General features: G+C 44.7%; 1 protein-coding gene across 2 annotated transcripts in view; it reads right to left on the reverse strand.

The window, feature by feature from the left end:
- Positions 1–20,493, reverse strand: part of WWP1 (WW domain containing E3 ubiquitin protein ligase 1) — a 1,173,512-nt gene that overhangs the window by 1,062,622 nt on the left and 90,397 nt on the right. The window contains exon 2 of one of the 2 annotated variants that reach the window (XM_078687073.1): positions 9,625–9,715. In XM_078687073.1, coding sequence (XP_078543199.1) covers positions 9,625–9,694 — 70 coding nt within the window. In that variant the 5' untranslated portion in view covers positions 9,695–9,715. Of the gene's footprint in view, positions 1–9,588; positions 9,716–20,493 lie in introns of both variants that reach the window. The other variant, XM_078687072.1, reaches the window with a different exon arrangement.

The raw sequence follows: 20,493 nt of genomic DNA on the forward strand, positions 1-20,493 counted from the left end.
CACGATACATGGTAGAAAGGGGAGGGGGAGTTGGAAATAGGTTGCAACGGGTGACTTGGGGACAAGTCCGGATGTTCAGGTAGTGAGGGTCCTGGGAGAACGGGAGAAGGATAATGCTACTTACCCAGTATGCATCTGTTCTTGGCATGTAGAGCTGTAGAATCTCATGCTTTGCATAAGATCACCATCTAGTGTTGGGTCCAGATGTTTTCACTTTGTTTTCTGGAAGAAGTTTTCCCTAGTCACAAGGTAGGGGACTCCTCCCTTAGGTGATAGTGCGCATGGTCATTGACTCCATCTTCAGATTGTTTTCCGCAGAGGGTGAGAGAATGGAGTAGTAGTAAAGAATATAGATGTCAATGTGTAAGTATGTTTAGTAAAACAGAGAACTACAGCAGTTACAGGTTCCCGGGGAGGTGGGTAGGCGCATGAGATTCTACAGTTCTACATGCCAAAAACAGATGCATACTGGGTAAGTAGCAATTTCCATTTGAGGCATGTGAGCTGTAGATCACATGCTTTGCATAGACTATACAGCAGTCTCCCCGAAGCGGTGGCTATCCTGTAACCGTTGGAGATGTCTAAAATAACGTTTTAAGTACTGCTTGACCCACATTAACTTGTTGTCTTACTAACACATCTACACAATATTGTTTGGTGAATGTGTGTGGTGTAGACCATGTTGCAGCTTTGCAGATATCAGTAATGGGGATATTCCCCGAGAAAGCCATAGTAGACCCTAACGTGTGAGTGGAATGTGCTCTAGGGGGAGCTGCAAGAGTCCTTTTGGCTTTTTGATAACAAATACACCTAACAATCCACCCAGCAATTCCTGATTTGGAGATAGGATTGCCTTTGTGAGGTGGTGCAAAAGCTACAAAGAGTTGTTTGGTTTTACTAAATGATTTTGTTCTTTTAGTGTAATACAAAAGAGCTCTTCTGACATCTAATGTATGTAAAGATTGTTCTGCAACAGAGTCGGGTTGAGGGAAGAACACAGGTAATTCAACCAACTGATTGATGTGAAATGCAGATATAACCTTAGGTAGGAATTTGGGATTGGTACATAGAACTACTTTATCTTTATGTAACTGGAAAAAAGGTTCTTCATTGGTTAGTGCCGGTAGTTCACCCACCTCTCCTCAATGAAGTGATTGCAATGAGGAAAGCTGTTTTCCAAGTAAGGAACTGGAGTTCACATTTGTGCACGAGTTCAAATGGCGGAACCATTAGTCTTGTGAGGACTATATTAAGATTCCATACTGAGGCAGGTGGAAGTCTTGGTGGGATTACCCTTTTTAGCCATTCCATGAATGTTTTGATGTCGGGCACTCAAAATAGAGATAAGTGTTGCCTATTTTGAAGGTAAGCTGCTATGGCAGCAAGATGCAGTCTGATGGATGTGTAGGCCAATCCGGACTGCTGCAAATGTAATAGGTAGCACAGTATGTACTGTATGGAAGCATCAAGAGGGTTGATGGGATTGTTATTGCAATGGATAACAAAACACTTCCATTTAGCTGCGTAGCAAGCCCTTGTGGTAGGCTTTCTGGCCTCTCTAATAATGTTCATACAGTCTGGTGGAAGGTTGAGAAAACCAAACTCTGTGACTTCAGGAGCCAGATCGCAAGGTTCAGCTGTTTGGGATCTGGGTGTTTGATTTCTCCATGGCTCTGTTTGAGGAGACAGGGAGTTAAATGTAATTTTTGATGTGGTACCAGAGAGAGTCCCAACAGGGTTGGGAACCAGGGTTGACATGCCCATGTTGGAGCTATTAGTATTAGCGTGAGTGATGTTTGCCGGAGTTTCTGAACCACTGATGGAATGAGTGGGAGAGGCGGAAAAGCGAAGGCAAATATCCCTGACCAGTTCATCCATACAGCATTGCCTTTAGACAACAGGTGTGGATACCTGGAGGCCACCCTTGCACTGCGTGTTGTTGAAGATGAGCTCCCCAGCCAGTAAGGGATGTGTCCGCTGTTAACACGGCCTATGGAATCGGGTCTATGAATGGCCGCCCTTTTGATGTGTTTCACCACTGCAGAGAGCGATGAGTGTGGCTGCTTACCAACATTAGATCGGTTAATAGACTTTGTGACTGGTTTCACTGACTGGCTAAACACTCTTGAAGTAGACGCATGTGCAACCTGGCATGGGAAACGATCATGATGCAAGATGCCATAATTCCCAGTAGTTGCATAAAAACTTGAGCCGGAAGTGACTGAGTGGGTTGAAATTTTAGAATGAGCACCTGAATGTTTCGAATTCTGGCTGCATCGGGACACGTTAGAGCCTTTTGAGTATCTAGACTGGGACCATAGTAATCCTGAACTTTGTTTAGCTGAAGATGTGATTTTAACACATTGACTGAGAACCCTAGCGTGTGCTTTCCACATTACTGATATGTACTGGCTTTGGTGAGCCAGTCGTCCAGATAGGGAAAGACATGTATGCTTTGTCTTCTGAGATGCGCAGCTACTACCACCAGACATTTTGTGAAGACTCTAGGGGCAGTGGTGACTCTGAATGGGAGCACCTTGAATTGGTAGTGTTGACTTGCTACCACAAACCTGAGAAATTTGCGGTGAGCCGGATAGATTGGAATATGAAAGTAGGTGTCCTTTAAATCGAGAGTAGAAAGAAAATCATCTTTTTACAAAAGAAGCAGTATTTGTTGCAGTGTTACCATGTGGAAGTGGTCTGACTGTATTTAAAGATTGAGTTCTCTGAGATCCAATATGGGTCTGAGAATGCCGTCCTTTTTTGGAATTAGAAATTAAAAGGAGTACACACCCGACCCTTGATGTTGAGGTGGTATGGGCTCTATGGCTTGTTTAGTAGCATGGATTGTACTTCCTGCTTGAGAAGGTCTAGGTGATCCGGTTAAAGTCTGTGCGACTTTGGGGGAATGTTTGGAGGAGTGTTGATTAACTCCAGGCAGTAACCAGAATGGATAATTTGTCTGCTGTTATGGACTGCCATTTTGGTAGAAATTGTGACAGTCGCCCCCCTACAGGTGTTAAGTGGTTGGGAGAAGGGGTGGGGGGGAGGGGGAGAACTATGGGCAAGTCACTGTTTCTGTTTTGTATTGGATGGCGAGGTACGTGCATTGGAACCTCTACCTCTGCCATTGCCATCGTTTCCTCTGTAATTGCCTCGAAAGAAACCCTTGGAACCTAAGGGTTGGTTATTGCCCTTATACGGGGACGCAGTGTCGAAGGAAGTATTTTTACATCCTGCTCGATAAAAGGAGCAACGAAAAGAACCACGCCCTTGCAGAGACTGAAGGGCTCCCATGGATTTAGCCACTTCAGTGTCCTCCTTCATTTTATCCAGTGAAGTGTCTACCACAGGCCCAAATAGGTGTTCCTTGTCAAAGGGTGTGTTTAATATGGAAGTTAGAACCACCGGTTTAAACCCTGATATGCGCAGCCAGGTGTGTCTTCCTAAAAGAACACTATTGTTCACCGCTCTGGCAGATTTATTAGCAGCATATAGAGAGCATCTAATTTGTTTATTAGAAATTGTGTTTCTGATTTGTGTTCTTGAGGAAGAAATTGGGTGAGTGGTTCCATTTCATCCCAGTGTGTGCGGTCATAGCGTACTAGCAACGCCTGTGTATTAGAAATATGCCAGAAGTTAGCAGCTTGGGAGGCTATCCTTTTTCCTGAAGCATCAAGGAGTTTAGACTCTTTGTCTGGGGGTGGTGCGTCTCCATTAGTCTGGGAGTTTGCCCTTTTACGTGCATTAGAAACTACTAATGAATATAATGGTAGTTGACCTGTTATGTAGACTGTATCTGATGGGGCAGGCTTCTATTTTTTATCTACCCTAGGGGTAAGGATGCGTGCTCCAACAGGACCCTTAAAAATTTTGTCTACATGTCTGGTCATTCCTTTCAACATGGGCAACGTGTGTAGACTTTTGTGTGTTGTGTAGTGTCTCGAAAAGGAAGTCCTCTTCAAGGGATTCTCTATGTAGCAGGACCCCATGGTAAGTAGCAGCCCTACTTAACAATTCAACAAATCCTACACTGTCATCTGGTGGAGAGGGACTGGTAGGATATATGTCAGGGTCCTTGTCAGTGGGAGAATCAGTAGTATAGTCTTCCCACACATCTCCAGGCTGATCGTCATCATTATCATCCGTATCACCCTGATTGACAGGTGTGTGTGTGGTGGTGAGTGCTCAGGTTTAGTTGGCACAGGTATAGTCTGGGGTGGTGAAGGAAGAGGAGGAGGGGAAGGATTTGTTCCGAGGTACCCTCTGGGTGCATGTATTAATAAATCCATCTCTAGAATTAGTGCGGGTTTATTAACACGAGATGTTTGATACCAAATATCCTTGGTTTCAGTGAAACCATCATGTAGCTGGGAAGCTCATATTCACCAGTGTCCAATACATATCCTTAAGACGGCTTTCCTGTTCACTTGTAATGTCTATAATGTTCACTTTGCAATGTCTATGAATTGACTTAGCTATCACAGGAGTATATGCAGATATGTCAACACATGAAATATAATGCACCCTGTCTTAGGACTGTAAGAGTGACTTGCATGCATTTTATGCAGCGTCTGCAGGCATGGTACACAGGAGGTGTTGTGTCTTCGCTTTTGTCTCCACTACGTCACACAGCCTGCAATGGGAGCTTTCAGGAGTGTGCTGAGGGGTCCCTTAGGGTGGCACAATACATACTGCAGCCCTTAGGGACCCACTTTAGCACCTAGGACCTAGGTACCAGGGCTACCATCTACTAGGGCCTTACAGGGGTGCTAAAGGTATTGCCAACTGAGGAACAATTGTACAGTTTTAGGAAAATGATCTGGCACGGAGGACCAGGATAGCAGGCACCCAGTGCACTTCTGTCAAAATTGCATCAAATAGCAGGCAAAAAGTGGGGGTGACCATGTCAAAAAGGCGAAGTTTCCTACACCTTGATGTTGCCATGAAACAACCTGGTAGGCAAGGGCCAGTTATCAAAAAAAGGCAGCAAACTTGTTTTATCTTAGCTCATCGGGGAAAGGATATGGCCCTGGACTAATTATGTGCCATCTTGGGGAGAGCCTTGTGGACACTGGAAGGGGCCTGTTTGGATGTCACAACCCTACGGAATGTTTCTAAAAGTTTGGAATGTAAACAAAATATTAAATGTATTCCTACAATCTGATTTTCATTTACTAACATATTTAAAATTACATATTAGAAGGTAAATTACAATGCTCCAAAGGATAACATTATATGGAACCTATATTAAAATAATTTAAAAATCAAAAATGTCATCCCGTAAAACAAACGTGCCTAAACTGTACTTAAAGAAGAAGTAACTTATCTTCGGTAACGCTTGTTCTCATGCAGACTATCTAACTGCAGATTACTCACCTTAGAATATATTTTCCACGCATCAGGACTGGAGCTGGAACTTTTGAGCAGTATCTCTGCATGCCAGTAGGTGGCGTCGTTCAACTCTGTGTCGTCCACGTTGGAAGTGACGTTGGGGTGCCCATATAAGCACCACCCTGGCGAGCTGACATCAGTTTCATTTAGGACTATTTCCGCACCAAAAACATGGAGCCACGTCAAAACCAATGTTTTGACCAGCGTGCAATATCTAATGGGATCTTTAGGGTGAAGAATCTGCGTTTAGTCTCCACTATGAAAGGCATTAACATGGGTTAACAACTTGTTCTTCTGATAGAACTTCTAACTGCATATTTCTCACCTTAGAATAGATACCCAAGCAATACCTTCCCAGAGGTGGGTTTGCGGATTGTCTCAAACAAAAAGGAGCCCGACTGTCCAAGCAGTATTGCTTCGTTAACGTGTGGAGGAATGACCATGAAGCAGCTTGACAGATTTCCAGGATAGGCACCACATCTGCTAAACAGTTGTAGTAGCCTTGGATCTGGTGAAATGGGCCAACAAGCCCTGCAGGAAGTTTCCTCTTCGCTAATGCTTAGCAGACCTTAATGCAGAGTACAATTAATTGAAAGATGCTCTGCTTCTGCACAGCCTTGTCCTTATTCACTTTAGTGAACCCGATGAAGAGCTGATAGTCCACCTAAAGGTCCTCACTGCAATCAAAGCAGAATGAAGGGGCTCTCTTCAGGTCAAGGTGATCGAGTCTCTCCTCCTCTGAGGGATGAGGGGGGGGCGTAAAGAGTGGGCAGAGTAATGATCTGGCCAACTGAAATTGGGTTTCAGAAGAAAAATAGGCATGCATCCAAAGAGCCAGTTTGTCACGGAAAAATTTGGTATACGGAGGAGGGCAAACCGAGAGCTTGAAGGTCGCTGATCCTTCCAGCCGATATAATGGCCATTACAAAGACCATTTTTATAGCGAAGAGCCGCAGAGAATAGCTGTGTATGGGCTCAAAGGGGACTCACATGAGAAAAGGTCCCACTGGGGCATCACAGAATGAGTAGGAGGGAACAAGTGTTGCAAACCTTTCAGAAAATCAGTCAACAGATGACCTGAATAGGGACGGTTGATCCGTCAACCACAGAAAAGCAGAAATGGCCAACAAATTCAGGTGCAAGGCCCTTCCCTTTTGCTGCGACAGGAGATTCTCCTGAAGGGGCAGCCTGACCAGATTCCGACGCTCATGCTCAGGAAGACAGGATTAAACCTCTGTCCCTAATCTGGAGTGAAAACAATGACTTGGGCCCGGTCTATACTGATTGTCTTGAGAACTCTGGCAGGAGTGGTATTGGCGAAAAGATGTATAGGCGGCCCGAATTCCACCCAAGTCAAAATGTATATCTGTCCTTTGGAAACTCCAATAAGCACAAGTGTTGACACTGCAATCTCAGCAGAGCGAACAGTTCTAGCAAAGGTTCACCACAAACACGAAAAAATATCTTGTGACACCTCCAGATTCAGTGGTCATTCGTGATCCACATAGCATCAACAGCAGAGTTTGTCCACCCCGGCGTTCAGTGAGCCTGCCAGGTGCTGCATGACCAGGAAGATATCCTGGCGCTCCAGCCAAATCCAGAGGCAAAGAACCTCCTGGCACAGAGTTCACATGCAAACCCAGTCTGTTGTTTGCAAAACTACATTGCGGTGGTGTTGTCTGTGAACACCTGTATCCGACTTCCTTTGATGGATGGAGGGAAGGTTTTCAATGCCAAACAAATCGCCCGCAGGTTGATATGGAGCTGATACTCCTAGAGAGACTTTATACCTCTGATCTCCACCTCTGCCAGGTAGCCACACCAACCCAGAAGTGATGCATCGGTCATCACTTTCAGCTAGGAGTGGGGTAGGGAGAGGGCCTACACTGTGTTAGCAGTAGTTTGTTGGCCACCACTGTTGATCTTTTGCAGTTCCCTCCAATATATCTGTAATAGGTCAGGTCAGAAATGTCCCTGATGCAACGCCCAGTGCAACTTCAAATCCCACTGCAGAGCCTCCATGTGCCATCGGCATGCTTCACCATCAGGATGCAGGAGGTCATGAGATCCCGCAGCCTCAGTCAGTCTCACTGAAATCCAGGTAGAGGCTGAAATGTCAGATTCATAGTCCGAATATCCTGGAATCGCTGCTCCAGAGCATAGGTGCGGAATCGCAGTGTCCAGAATGGCTCCGAAAAAAAGGGGGGAATCTATTGTGACTTTGGCACGTAGAGAGTGAACCACAGGAAATGCAGGAGGTTCGCCATAGTCTAGCAGTGGGAAACAACTGCCTGGGAGGAGCCTATCTTCAACAGCCAGTCGTTGAGGTAGGGGAAGACTGGAAACCCCGACCTCTGCAGATGGACCGCATCCACTTTCATCAAGACCTGAGGGGCACTGTTAAGGACTAAAGAGAGCACAGCAAACTGGAAATGCTCGTAGCCCACTGTGAACCGCAGTTAACACCTTTCGGTCAGCAGGACGGTAAAGTGGAAATACACATCCTGTAGGTCAGGCACTACCATCCAGTCTCCAGGGTACAGCACAGACAGAACCTGAGCCAATGTGAGCATCCTGAATTTCTCTTTTTTCAGAAAGTAGTTGAGAGTAATATGTGACAGAAGCCTTAATCCATTTTGGGCACCAAAAAGTAATAGGATTAACAACCACGCCCTATGTTTGGTGTGGGCATCCTCTCAATGGCTTCTTTGGCCAGAAGGGACTGAACTTCCTGACTGAGCAAGGAAAGATGGTCCTCTGTCAGCCATTCATGGGATGGTGGCAAAAGCAAAGGTGTTTCAAAAAATGGGATGGCGAACCCCTCCTGCACAGTCCGAAGCACCCACTTATCTGAGGTTATCGCAGCAGGTGGTGCATGATCTTGCCGCCAACAGGATGACTGTTCTGAATGGGGGGTACACTAAAAAGTCTTAGAGAAGGCACCAGCTAGAGGGCTAGACAGCGCACTAGCTCCGAATCTCGCAGCCTTGCTGGGATCTGTCGGGCCTGGACATCTCTGGCATCGATGCCTGACAGTGCCAGGATAGCGCCGGTTCAGAGTCAGGAACAGCGATAAGCTCATCTTCGAGCGCCCCCGGGGGCGTCAGGGATGGCACTGGAATTGAAGCATCTGGAGTGGAAGGAGGCACCTGTGACAGTCGGTCTGGAGGCAAATACATAGGGCCCGGCTGGCATTGGGGGCACACCCACCAACGGTAACTCAGTAGGAGCCCCTCTCAGCTCCATGAGGCCCGAAACCATGGGAGAGTAAATCAGTGGCACAAAGATGGTGTGCATAGCGTCATAAAATTCTTTAACCTGGGCGGCCGTCGCTCCAGCTCCACGGTACTCAGGGTAGCACGGAGCAGGCCTGGGCGCCGGCTCTGCAGGTGGAATGTAGGAGTGAAGCCTGTTTGGGCATGGAAGGGGTAGAACGATTCAATGAATACTAATAGGGTTTCTTGGACTTACCAGACTTGGACAAAGAATTCTTGGGCCGTGAAGATGATCATTTGCAGGTACGCAATCTCTCACAGGACTGGGTTCAGTGCGGAGCCTTCAACTGCACAGACAGAGCTTCAACGCCCAATCGCAAACAGCCTTCAGATTCCTGGCTTGCCCCAAGGCATCATAGGCAAACCAAATGTGGGTCTCCACATGATTTAAACTCCGTAGGTTTGTTGGGAGACATATCCCTAAGCACACTGGGAGGAGAGCTTTAAAAAAAACAATAACAAAAACTAAAAAGAAAAGTCTAAAAGAGTAGTAAAAAGAGACTGAGGTAGCTCTCCGGATCCACGTTGTAGATGCACAAAGAAAGGAACGGATGTAATTGAGTCGGGGTGACACTTATATGGGAACAGCAACATCACTTCTGACGTGGATCACACCCCTGATCGCAGCCACCTAACAGCATGTAGAGGTACTATTTTCCAGGGCCAGTCTCAGGCACGGGGAATATTCTAAGGTGAGGAATCTGCAGATAGAAGTCCCTATAAGAATCAACAATTTATATAAGGAAGAATTGGACTGCCTTGTAGCAATAGTGTGCCTCATAAGCTAATGACTTGCAGGTGTAGAGAGCAAAATTCTGCACAGTCCCATCCAGCTGTACGGTTTTTTCAATAGGTCTCAACATGAACTAATACACTTCTGAACATTTATATATACCCCTCCGAATAAGAGCCACCTCACCAATATATAGGGACAACAACTGCATCAGCAATTTACCAGTTACATGCAGCTGACATCTTGCAGGGTGGTTGTTTCTGGTGTCACACCGTGGTGAGGTTGTGGCCATGTCACAGGCTGCAGCTTTTACCTGTAACATGAAAAGAAAAAAACAGACATTGAATGTGTTTGATATTTAGCCCTCACATGCCGCAATACCCCCCCGCCGACCCCATCCCTGCCTTCCTCCCAAATGCCAAACGTAAGTTTGGGACCCGGGACTAAGTAATGTCTAGACGTTGAACCTCAAAATAATACAATGAAATATTTTATTTAATTCACAAAAGTATGCTAAAATCAAAATTTGGTTGGAGCTTTTAAAAAATTACCTTAAATCCAAAGGGCAAAGAGATAGGATATGCTTAGGGTTTGCTGTTTCAGTGTTCAGTTTTTTAAACTGTGGGAGGTACTTTCCAGTGTTTTCAAAAATTCAGAAAAATCAGTGGTTATCGGTGTTTACACATTATAATGCCAGAAACTTTGGCAGAGACTGTTTATAAAATACTTTTACCGATAAGGTTTACATTTTGCAAAAATATTGTTTCATTGCATTGCCTTCCTAGAGCGCTTCTCTCACCCACAACTCTTCCCTATGAGCACCTTCCGCCATAGTGTTTCTATCAGAGTATCTTTCACAATGTCTCTTTTTCCAGAGTCCCTTTTCCATTGCGTCTCTTCTATACCTCCCTTGCTCTCTAAGCGAGTCCACGGCTACGTCTTCTCCTCAGCCTTTTGGAGGCCAGAGTTCATCGCACGCCTAACATTAGTCCCAGTTCAGAGACCTACAACCAATCCTATGGAAACTGCTCTCAAAGTTATGAATTTACCCTCGGCTGCCTCGTCTCCCACGGCCTGTGACGCCCACATATCCTCTCTTTCCATTGGCCCACTTTTGCAATCCTCCCTCTCCTAAAGACTCTCTTCCATAGCGCTCTCTCCACCATGTATCTGCATTATCAAAGTCAATCAGGCCAAGGCTGAACAAGTATCAAAGCTAATTCTGTTTCCAACAACTTGCATATCACTAGTTGCACAGCAGATCAAAATACTGTAATGATGCAATGTTCACATGTTACGTCATTTTAAGGTAGAACACTGCAAGGAAGAGTTAATGTAAAGAGTTCATAGCTCATTTAACAACACAGCTCGGTTTAATTAAGGGCCTTCTGAGGCTGGGATGCTTCTCGAGTAAAGACCTCACCCCCAAATGGCGACAGACCTGGTTAACTTCCGCCTGTTGTCTCTGTGGCAACGCCATAGAGTCTTTATTGCATTTAATATGCATATGCCCGGCTCTGCAAAAACTTAGGAAAACGCTTTTGCTACCACTTTTAAGAGAAGCCCAGGTGAAAACTTGCAGGGCGGCCGTGATAGAATGCCTCAGCGGGTCCCGGATACAACTAGCCTGCAAAACTATAAAATTTCTGGCTCAAGCTGCAGAAGAGCTAGAAAAGATGACCTTGGCCAACCGGTCTCACCACGGCTGCCCCTGGACCCCCACTTCCCTTCCTAATGGACATCCTTTTATTTTCACTTTTCCAGGCAGTGTTCTCTATTCCGAGTCAAAATGTGCACCCTCCATCAAATTCATTTATTTCCCCTAAGCATTTGTACTTCTTCTTAGACCAATCATCTGTTGTTTTGTAGTTCCAAGGACATAGTCATACCTTCCCTCAGCCACATTCTTATAATTTTACACTGCGATTGTATACTTGTGTAAGTTTGCTAAGATTATGTGGGGTTTTTTCTTTTTTTTCCTTTCTCTTTCTTCTTCGTTTTTTAAACTTATAATTTCTCAGGTGATTTTAATGTTGTTTTTATGCCGACAATACGATGCACATGTTGTTTGTATGGTGGTAAGACCCACCCTTTTATGATTTTTTTATAAATCAAATAAAAGTATTATTGATATTAAGGGCGAATGCGCCATTAATGCAGTCAAGATCATTAACAGACGTGTGGCAGAAAAGCTGCTCCCCTGCTGGATGAGGGTCATTTTCACTGTTTGTATAAGGAACAGAACAGTGGCGGGCACTAGAAACAGCACCTCCCACACATGTTCCTTTCTATCAGGGCTTGGTGCACCACAATTCCTATTTTAACTGTTGCGCGATACCGCTGACAAACAGAAGCAAACTGAAATAATGATATGGAATGGTGTACCCAGAAATTTAGAAGTTCACAATCCTGTATCTTCATAAAAGATCTTTGTTTATTCACTTTCAATGTGTTTCATAAAATCCAGAAACATCCAGGCAAAGTATTTCATTCAAACTATTTGAACTTCATCAGGGCTCTAAATTGTAAAGGTTATTTTCCTCAAAACGAGATTGTGTTTGGCGATCTGCCAGTTTGTCAAGCATGGCGAGATCGTGTGCTCCCAGTACTGTATGTAAATCATCCAATTCTGGATGGGATATTAATTTCCCCCCTGGTTGACACCTCAATAAGTATCAGCCTCTCCTCCTCAATGCAACGCCCGAAAGAATTGTGGACTTTTAAAATTCTGGGTGCACCATTCGACATAATTATTTAAATTCACTCTTTGCATTTATTTTCCCTTTAGTACCATCTTGAAAGGTGAAAACTATTCCTAAATAAACACTGGGGCCTCTTAAGTACCTCTGTACAGAAGAAGTCATTGCATGACAAGGATTGAATTTAACTGATACAGAATGAGCTGACTAACTCAGAATGAATCAACTGACTGAGGAAGAACTCATGGCTGAAATTAAACTTTTTTTTTGTTAGATAGAAGCGATTACAAAATAAAAACTGTAAGCAAACCCTAACATTATTTAGCTGTCAGCACTCGTACATCACCTTATTAATACGCTTACCACCACTTTTTAATTTTTAAAGAAACCGAGAAGTTATTAGTTTGCATTTTGAACATGTCTGAAAGGTGCAATCACAGCTTCCATGATAGTGAGCAAACTTGAGGAAAAAAAATATTGGGTCCTTCTCCAAGAGGGAAGCAAAGTGAAACAACTGTTTCCAAACGCGGACACCTCCTTCAGAAATAAAAAAAGAAATATGTCGTTCTAAAAACAGATGGATACAATTCACAAGTTCTGGAACCTTTTTGTAGAGAAAGAAACAATTTATTCATTTGAAGGGAAAGCAAGAAAACAAACAAAAAAGGTAAGAAAGCCCAAAGATAACTATTCCCTCTCTTCCTTTTTTTCAGGAAGACTTGAGGTTATGGGATTTTTAATGTCCTGAGAAGATACCAGGCTCAGTTTATGACCATTTGAGGGGAACAGCACAATGTGGAAGATATTAGGAAGGGGTCGTCCTACACGATCTTGGGGCACACACGCTGAAAGATATTATTCTCGTTATATGCATTTTTCCTTCACCCTCTTTGAAGCACTTTGATTTCACAGAGCATTACTCACTGAGAATGAGTGGAGTAAATGAAGGGAACATGGTGACCGCATATTTTACTATGGTGCCGCTTTGTCAATAAATTAATATTCAGCAATAGGTATAAACTCTGTAGCTTTGCAAACTGATCTCAATAAAACTCTCCAAGCTTTTAAAGTATCATAGTCACAAATGTTAAACCGAAATCAGGCCAGGAGTACAGGCCAGGTGCCTTTTATTGTTTAAAATTTGTTAATTGGAATTTTACATTACTGGTTACATATTGACATCTTACATCATTATAATGCATTGATACATAACTGCAATTGGGAGCGGAGTGATTGTAAGTAATAGCATACACATTTTTACTGCATCACAGCCATTAAAACAAGCATTGTCCACAAGATGGCGATGTTGCCACATGTTGTGAATGCAGGGATTTAGATCAGTATGTCCTCCTGTGCCATCTGTCATTAAAAGCAGTCAAACAAGAATACCAGCATTCGATGAGTAGGGTTATTACTATCAATGCGTGTAAAGAACCCCGTTTTCAAAGAAATAGAAAACTCTTATTGCGCTATAGAGGGAATCAATTCACCAACGCTCGACACTCCTGCCATGCATACGATTATTTTGATTATATACTCAAATGTGCCTCACGTAACTCCTGCGGTCTCAACTCTCATCAATAAATATAGGTAAAATGCGTTAATAACCCAAATACACGGTTCAGAACTGAAAGTTCCAGAATTCCTAGCAGGAGACTCCTTTTTCTCAAAGTCTATATTGCAAACTGATCTCCGTAGTTTTGTTTTCTGGAACGCCCCTGGCTGTCACCCGACAACAGCAAAGTTCACGACTCAACAGACTTCTAACATTTCGCCTCTAGCTGCCAGACACTATGATCTGTTAGTTTGTGGAGCTATGTGTAATTCCAGCGCCTGGAGCTTCATTGAGCTGTGTTTATTTCTATCATTTTTTGGCTCTGGTTTAAACGAATTCCATGATGTGTTTTTCTTTAAGCTTCAACCCAGAGATCATTAAACCATATTCAACTTAAACATTTACAGCTACTCTCGGCTAGGGTATAAACTTATGTCGATATTTATTTTACAGATGTTTTTTGCAGCATCCCCCATACCTGCGGAATTTCCTGGGTCACTTCTTTCTAGTTTTTCTGTTGCTGCCGCATTCATTTCCAAACTAGGCTCGTAAGAGATGGCAGGGTTTCGGGACACCAATGCGATTTCGCGATCGCTATTGTAAAAAATGTTTTGAAAACGCCCGCGAGTGGAGCGAGCGCGTCACAGCGAACATGTGGTTTCAATTATGGCGCCCGTGTCTGGGCACGATAATTGAAACCACATGGCCTTTGGTGCGCGTAACAGAAACAAATAGGCCATGGGCGGAACAGTGTGCTTTCCTTTGGCCTATTGCGTGCCGTCTTTCAGAAACACACGCACGCAAAGGCCAATCACGGAAGCCAAAAGGAAAAGCACACGCACAAGCGTGTGCGATTCCAGGCTCTGATTTGGAACCCCACACAAAAAGGCTCTAGCTGCGCGAGCCCTGAAAACCAGATGCTGGAGAAAATTTCTGGGAGGAACCCTCCTGCTGGTTTGTGCTTTTCAGCGGTAGCGTCTTACACTCTGGCTGGGGGTGCCTCCGATGGGCATGCATGAATATTCCACTCTTACGTTTTCTTTCCCAGTGTTATCATGTCTAATCTTGTCTGAATGTATTCCCTTCCAACTGTCATCGGAGTCGTAGCTGCCGATGTGAAACAGCGAACTGTCAACTATGGGTGTGAAACTGAAGAGGACGTTGGGGAGCTATCGGACTGTCTGTCAGAGGATCGATAGTGCAGGCGGTGTTGTTGCCTTTCTGCGGTGTAGTGACGTGGAGGTGTGATGGTATGTATGTGAAGGGGGATTTGGAGCCCTCATAACGGGGTATCCTAGTGTAGAAGAGGAGGGTTCCCAGTATAACTTTAGCATAGCATTGGATTTAGGCCGGTGGGCCCTGTCGTGAGACTTCTGCTACTGACCCTACGGGGGATAGAGGTGGGGTCTGGGATTGAGAGTCTGCTGGTACTTCCGCCGGGGCTGTTTCGTGTGTGAATGTGTATAATAACGGTGCCCATTCTAAGGAAATGGGATGCTTACGGATTCCCTTTACTTCCTCTTCTCTCAGCATCTCTTCCTCTGCCTTACCCCATTTTTTCATGGCGCCTGCCCAGGCTGCTTCCAGGGGTCCCGTTGGGGCCCGCCAGTGCATGGCTATTCCCCTTTTTGCTAAAAGAACAGCGAGAAACAAAGCGGTTCTGCACTTTTTCAGTCTTCCGCCTGCGGAAGATCCCGAGAGCGCACGCTTCCCACATGGACATAGTCTGGATGTTGGTCGCCACCCTAAACGTCTGGTGGAGTCGATCCCAGTAGTTTTGAATGGTGGGGTAATCCCAGAACATGTGCTTAAAGTCTGCCTCGGGGGTTTGACATCGGGAGCATGCGAAGTGTGTGTCTGGATAAAAAAACGGAGGAGACGGTGTGGCGTGAGGTAAGCTCTGTGGAGGACATTGAATTGAATGTTCCTGAAACGCGCAATTCTGGAGACCTTTTTGGGGTATTCTAAGGCTGTATCCCATTCTCTTTCGTTAAGCACCCTCCCCATTTCGGTTTCCCATATCTGCCGCAAAGACTGTAATGAGGGGAGGATCAGTTCCCAAACGGCCTTGTATAGACACGTGACCAGAAGAAGGCCCGCTCCCATGTGCAAAATGGTGTGCATCACTGGGTGTGTTGAAGGTTCCCTCTTGTTTGGGTCCCAGGAGCGGCGACTACTGTCTAAGAGTTGCCTGCGTGTTAAAAACTGGCCTGGAGGGAGGCCATATTGTTCAGTCATCTGAGCATTCGTCCTGAGTTGGCCCTCCTCAAACAGGGACTCTACCTCCGTGACTGCAAAGTCGGTCCAGACTTGGAGAGTGCCAGCAGTATAGTATTTCTCTTCTCTGGGGAAACCTACCAGAGGGAGTAGGGGTGAGTACGGAGGTCTTCCTTTGGACATGCGGTGGATTCTCATCATGCATGTGCAGGCTATGGATATCTGGAGCGGTCATGTATGCATGGGTTTGGTGCCTGGTAGCAGCATCCTGTGGACTGCTGGTAGTGGTATGCGGCTCTTCTCAGTAGTGGCCTCCCCGGTATGTCGCTCTGCTGTCCAGTGTGACAACCACTGTAACTGGGCTGCGATGAACTATGCCTCAAAAGATGGCGCTCCTAATCCCCCCTCCCCGATTCGTGGGTAAATATAATGTAGACAATGCCACCCTGTGTCAATTCCCTTGCCAGTTCAGCTCGGTGAGTAGGGTATCGAATTCTTTAAAGAACGTGCGCGGCGGTATAACTGGAAGTTTGGCGAAGTGGTATAGTAGCCCGGGGGCCATAATCATTTCTGCTAGCGCTACTTGCCTAATGGGGGCTAGGGGCAATGTTTTCCAGAACCCCACTGCCAATCCTATCCCCGCCAACGCCTTACGGTGATTCCCTTCGTACAGGTCCTCCGGGGAGTGATACAATCTCACTCCTAGATATCTGGCCGCATCGGCGCTCCATGCAAGTGTCTGAGTTCCGACCTGAATCTCGAATGGGGCTAAGTGGGGACTCAGCAGGTAAATAATGGATTTTTCCTAGTTAACCTTAAGGCCTGAGGCCTACGCGAATTCCCTTAGTGTCGACCAGATAGGTGTGAAGTCTTGGGTAGCGTTGCGGACATAAATTTAAAGGTCATCTGCTTATAGGGATACGCAATGCACTGTGTCTGCCTGTGGAATACCCCAGGTCTCGCCCTCCTGTCGCAGGCGTATCCGCTAGGGGTTCCACCACTAGGGCGAACAGAAGTGGAGATAGTGGGCATGCCTGACTGGTTCCCCTTTCTATTGCAAACGATGGAAAGATATATTTATCTATTCTGACTCACGAGGTAAGGCCTGTGTAGAGGAGCTTCGTGTATGCCATCAGTGTGGGTCCTAGGTTTATTTTGCAGAGAACCTCAAATAAGTATGGCCAGAGCAGCGTATCGAAGGCCTTTGAGGTCTAGTATTAGACATGCTGCGTTGGGGAACTGCGCTCTTGCCCTGTCTTTGATATGAAATAATCTACGTAAGTTTTGCGAGGTGTTACGTCGTGGGATAAACCCGCATTGATCTGGGTGGATCAATGGCGTCATGATTTGGGCATACCGGTCTGCTAGTAGTTTGACCAGTATCTTACAGTCTACGTTTAGGAGGGTGATTGGTCTGTATGAGGAGGGGAGTGTTGGGTCTCTGTGCGGTTTTGGGAATGTAACTATGATTGATTACCCAAGGGAGCCCAGGTGTTCGCCTTTGTCTAGTGAGTCGTTATACATGGTCACCATGCGGGGGGTCAATCGGCTGAGAAGGTGCTATAATATATCAGAGTAGGAAGCTGTGCTAACGCTCTAATTACCTGGGAAGTGTCTGTGAACTTGATCTTCACCTCCAGCGCTTTTTTGTCCGTGGGGGGGATTTGGGGCAACAGTAATGGGTGTAGGAATCTAGTAGTGGCTTGATGGTCGCGCTGCTCTGGGGCCCAGTAAATATCAGAATAATAATCGTGGAAGATCTGTAGAATGTCTAGCTGTGAATGTCGGAGGATACCAGCCTTGCCCACTATTTCAGTAATTGGTTTCACATCCGGGTCTTGCTTGTGAGCCAAGCTAGGAGTGGCCCCACCCTATTGCCTTCCCAGGAGACCTTGGAAGCATAAACCCTAAAATGATATTTGTGAACGTCTCTCAGCATCCTTCTAATAGTACAGCCTTCTAATAGTAGGCCAGGTGCCTTTTAAACCTGTTTATTGTTTGTACAGCACAGCTTCACTGCCGAGCGAAATGTACCTCTTCAACCTCACCACCACCGATGACTGCAGATGGACTCCATGGTTAGGCAGGGAACGGCCCATTAAAGAATCCAAAAGCACATAAATAAGTTGTTTTACATTATTAATCGTAGTGCTACATGTATACTACTTTGTCACCAAATGGCCCAGTATAAATCCAGAGAAATCTGAAAAACGGAAACCTCTGTTATACTCTAGCATATTACGGTCTTTTTTGTTCCTAATGCATTCCCTTTTTTGCCACATACCACGGTTATAATTGTGACCACCAGCTAGATTCAGTTTGCTTTAATTGCGCTGCTCCCACAAATGAAGGCAAGGATACCTACTTAATCTTTGGCGTCCCATTTCTCCACATTTACAGTGGTTTCAAAACCTTTAATTTTGCTTTTTATGCAACTGTACTTTTTTCATCTGCTAATATTATTGATTCTCCTAAACAATGTTAATTCTCATAGGTTTCACTACATGGAAAATTAGGCTTGCTTTAAAGATAAGAAGGCTAGCCTTATGCAATAACCTTTATTTGCCCCTTCTGAGCACAAATACTTCAAAGAATCCTGAAGTAGAACACTAAACATCAAACAATGGAAAATGGAACTCCACAGTCCAACAGAAGCCTCTTTTCTGTGTCATCATCTTCCTAAAAGGATCTCCTAAAAAGATATTGCTCTTTGCACCAAAGTCGTCCATTAATTCCCTGCAATCTAAAAATGCCAATTAAACTTCTTTCCTCAGTTGCATATTTTCGCTTCACAGTAGACTGCTAATTCTATTCTATTCTATTTATTTCTATTTAAAAGATTTATAGAGCGCAACAGCTGCCTCAGCCAAGAGGCGTCCCGGCGCTAACAGCAAATAGGCAATCCCAGCGCAAGAAGGAACCAGAGCAACCTACACAGTGGGAAAGCGAAAGGTTTTGATAGCTTTCCTAAATTCAAGAAAGTTGCTGAGGCCTCGAACATGGAGGGGTAATCCACAGCCTCATAACATACAACCAATAACTACACACCGAGGTAGGGAAATGGAGATAATGCTAGCCTCCTTGTATTTAATAATATCACAAGTCGCTATGCTTTAAAACCTTTGAGAATGAACATATTATGGCAAGACACAAAGCTAGCATTTTGGATGTTCAAAGCCTTTCAACGCATTGCTTGAAACATGTTCAATTGGTCATAAATAAAAAATAATACTTCCGCGTTCGACTAGTCTGCTGCTTTCAAAACCCCTTCTGTAGTCCCCCATTCATAAAAACTTTAATAGCCATTGCAACTCTAACCGAATGTGCTGCAAACAAAAATACATTTAAACCTGCCTCCTTCATCATTGACTTCACCCATCTAGCTATAGCAATGTGACTTTGGAGTGTGGCTAGGTCAAACTTCGCGCAATACCATTATTATAATAAAAATACGAGTAACATCTGAGGGGTGCTCGAGGGAACAGCTGGAAAATGGCCACCCACGTATCCTCTGTGACCATGGTACACAAAGAGCAAAATGCACAAAAAGATCCTGTTCTCGAGCAAGCAGAATTATATCATCAGATCCATCAGTCCAAGAAAATATCTGTCCGAGTCTTGTCTGGAAGTATTCTTCTTTATTTCCTCATACTGTTCAAAGCCATAGGTGTCTTACAAGTGGCTCATGGCAGCAAAAGGCATAGCGGATATAGCTGAGATGTAGCCAACACGTGTTACGTCTTGGGTTTCTTGCCCTTCAACTTCCTCAGGGCTATAATAACAATAAAAAAGATACACTCAGATGACATACAGTGTTTGGCTACATATTACTGTTATATCAATACTGGTCATCAGAACATTAAAAGTTCATCTAGCAGAGTAAAAGTCCAGAAGGGAATATGGGAAGGTAGGGGAGAAGACCACCACCACCTGATAGAAAGTAAGAATCTGGTAAGGCGCACAGAATAGTAAACGTGAAGAGCAGTTCGAGAAATTGGGGGTTTAGAAGGAAGTACCCACATAGATCGAATATGCTTATCAGGCATAAGATATGGATATAGTCCAACCGAATTTCTGTGCACATGCTCAAAAAGTACAGGATTGTTTATAAGGGAAAAAACGGACACAACGCATGCGGTGCTTTGCGTACATAGGAAGAGTATTAGCATATCACGAGGAGGACTGATAGGTCGTGGTTATGTGAGACACAGATATATCACTCAGCAATCATTAATCCAAAATCAGGTCTGCCATAATATGAGCAAAGGCTGAAAGTAATCCCATTCAAGATGCAGATAGAGGCCAGCCGGCAAGTCAAGATCAGAGAGTTAAAAGAAAGTTACAGATTGTATCGAACTAAATCGAAGCAACATAAGTTAATTATTAGCTCCTAGACTGTCTGCAAGGCACGTGTAAAAACTAAGATAAATACAAGACATCTTGAGCGATTTTTGCATTACAGGCAACATATACATGCCGTACAGAAATCTCTGCAAATCGGGAGTATCCTAATGAGTCGTAATACGATATAAGCGGCAGCTAATATTAAAAGAAATGGCGCGCCAGGTTGAGTGAGTGAAGACTTATACCGCGCAACTTAGCCCAAGGGCATCAAGGCGC

The sequence above is a fragment of the Lissotriton helveticus genome, chromosome 4_1, assembly GCF_964261635.1.
Source record: "Lissotriton helveticus chromosome 4_1, aLisHel1.1, whole genome shotgun sequence".
Lineage (NCBI taxonomy): Eukaryota > Metazoa > Chordata > Amphibia > Caudata > Salamandridae > Lissotriton > Lissotriton helveticus.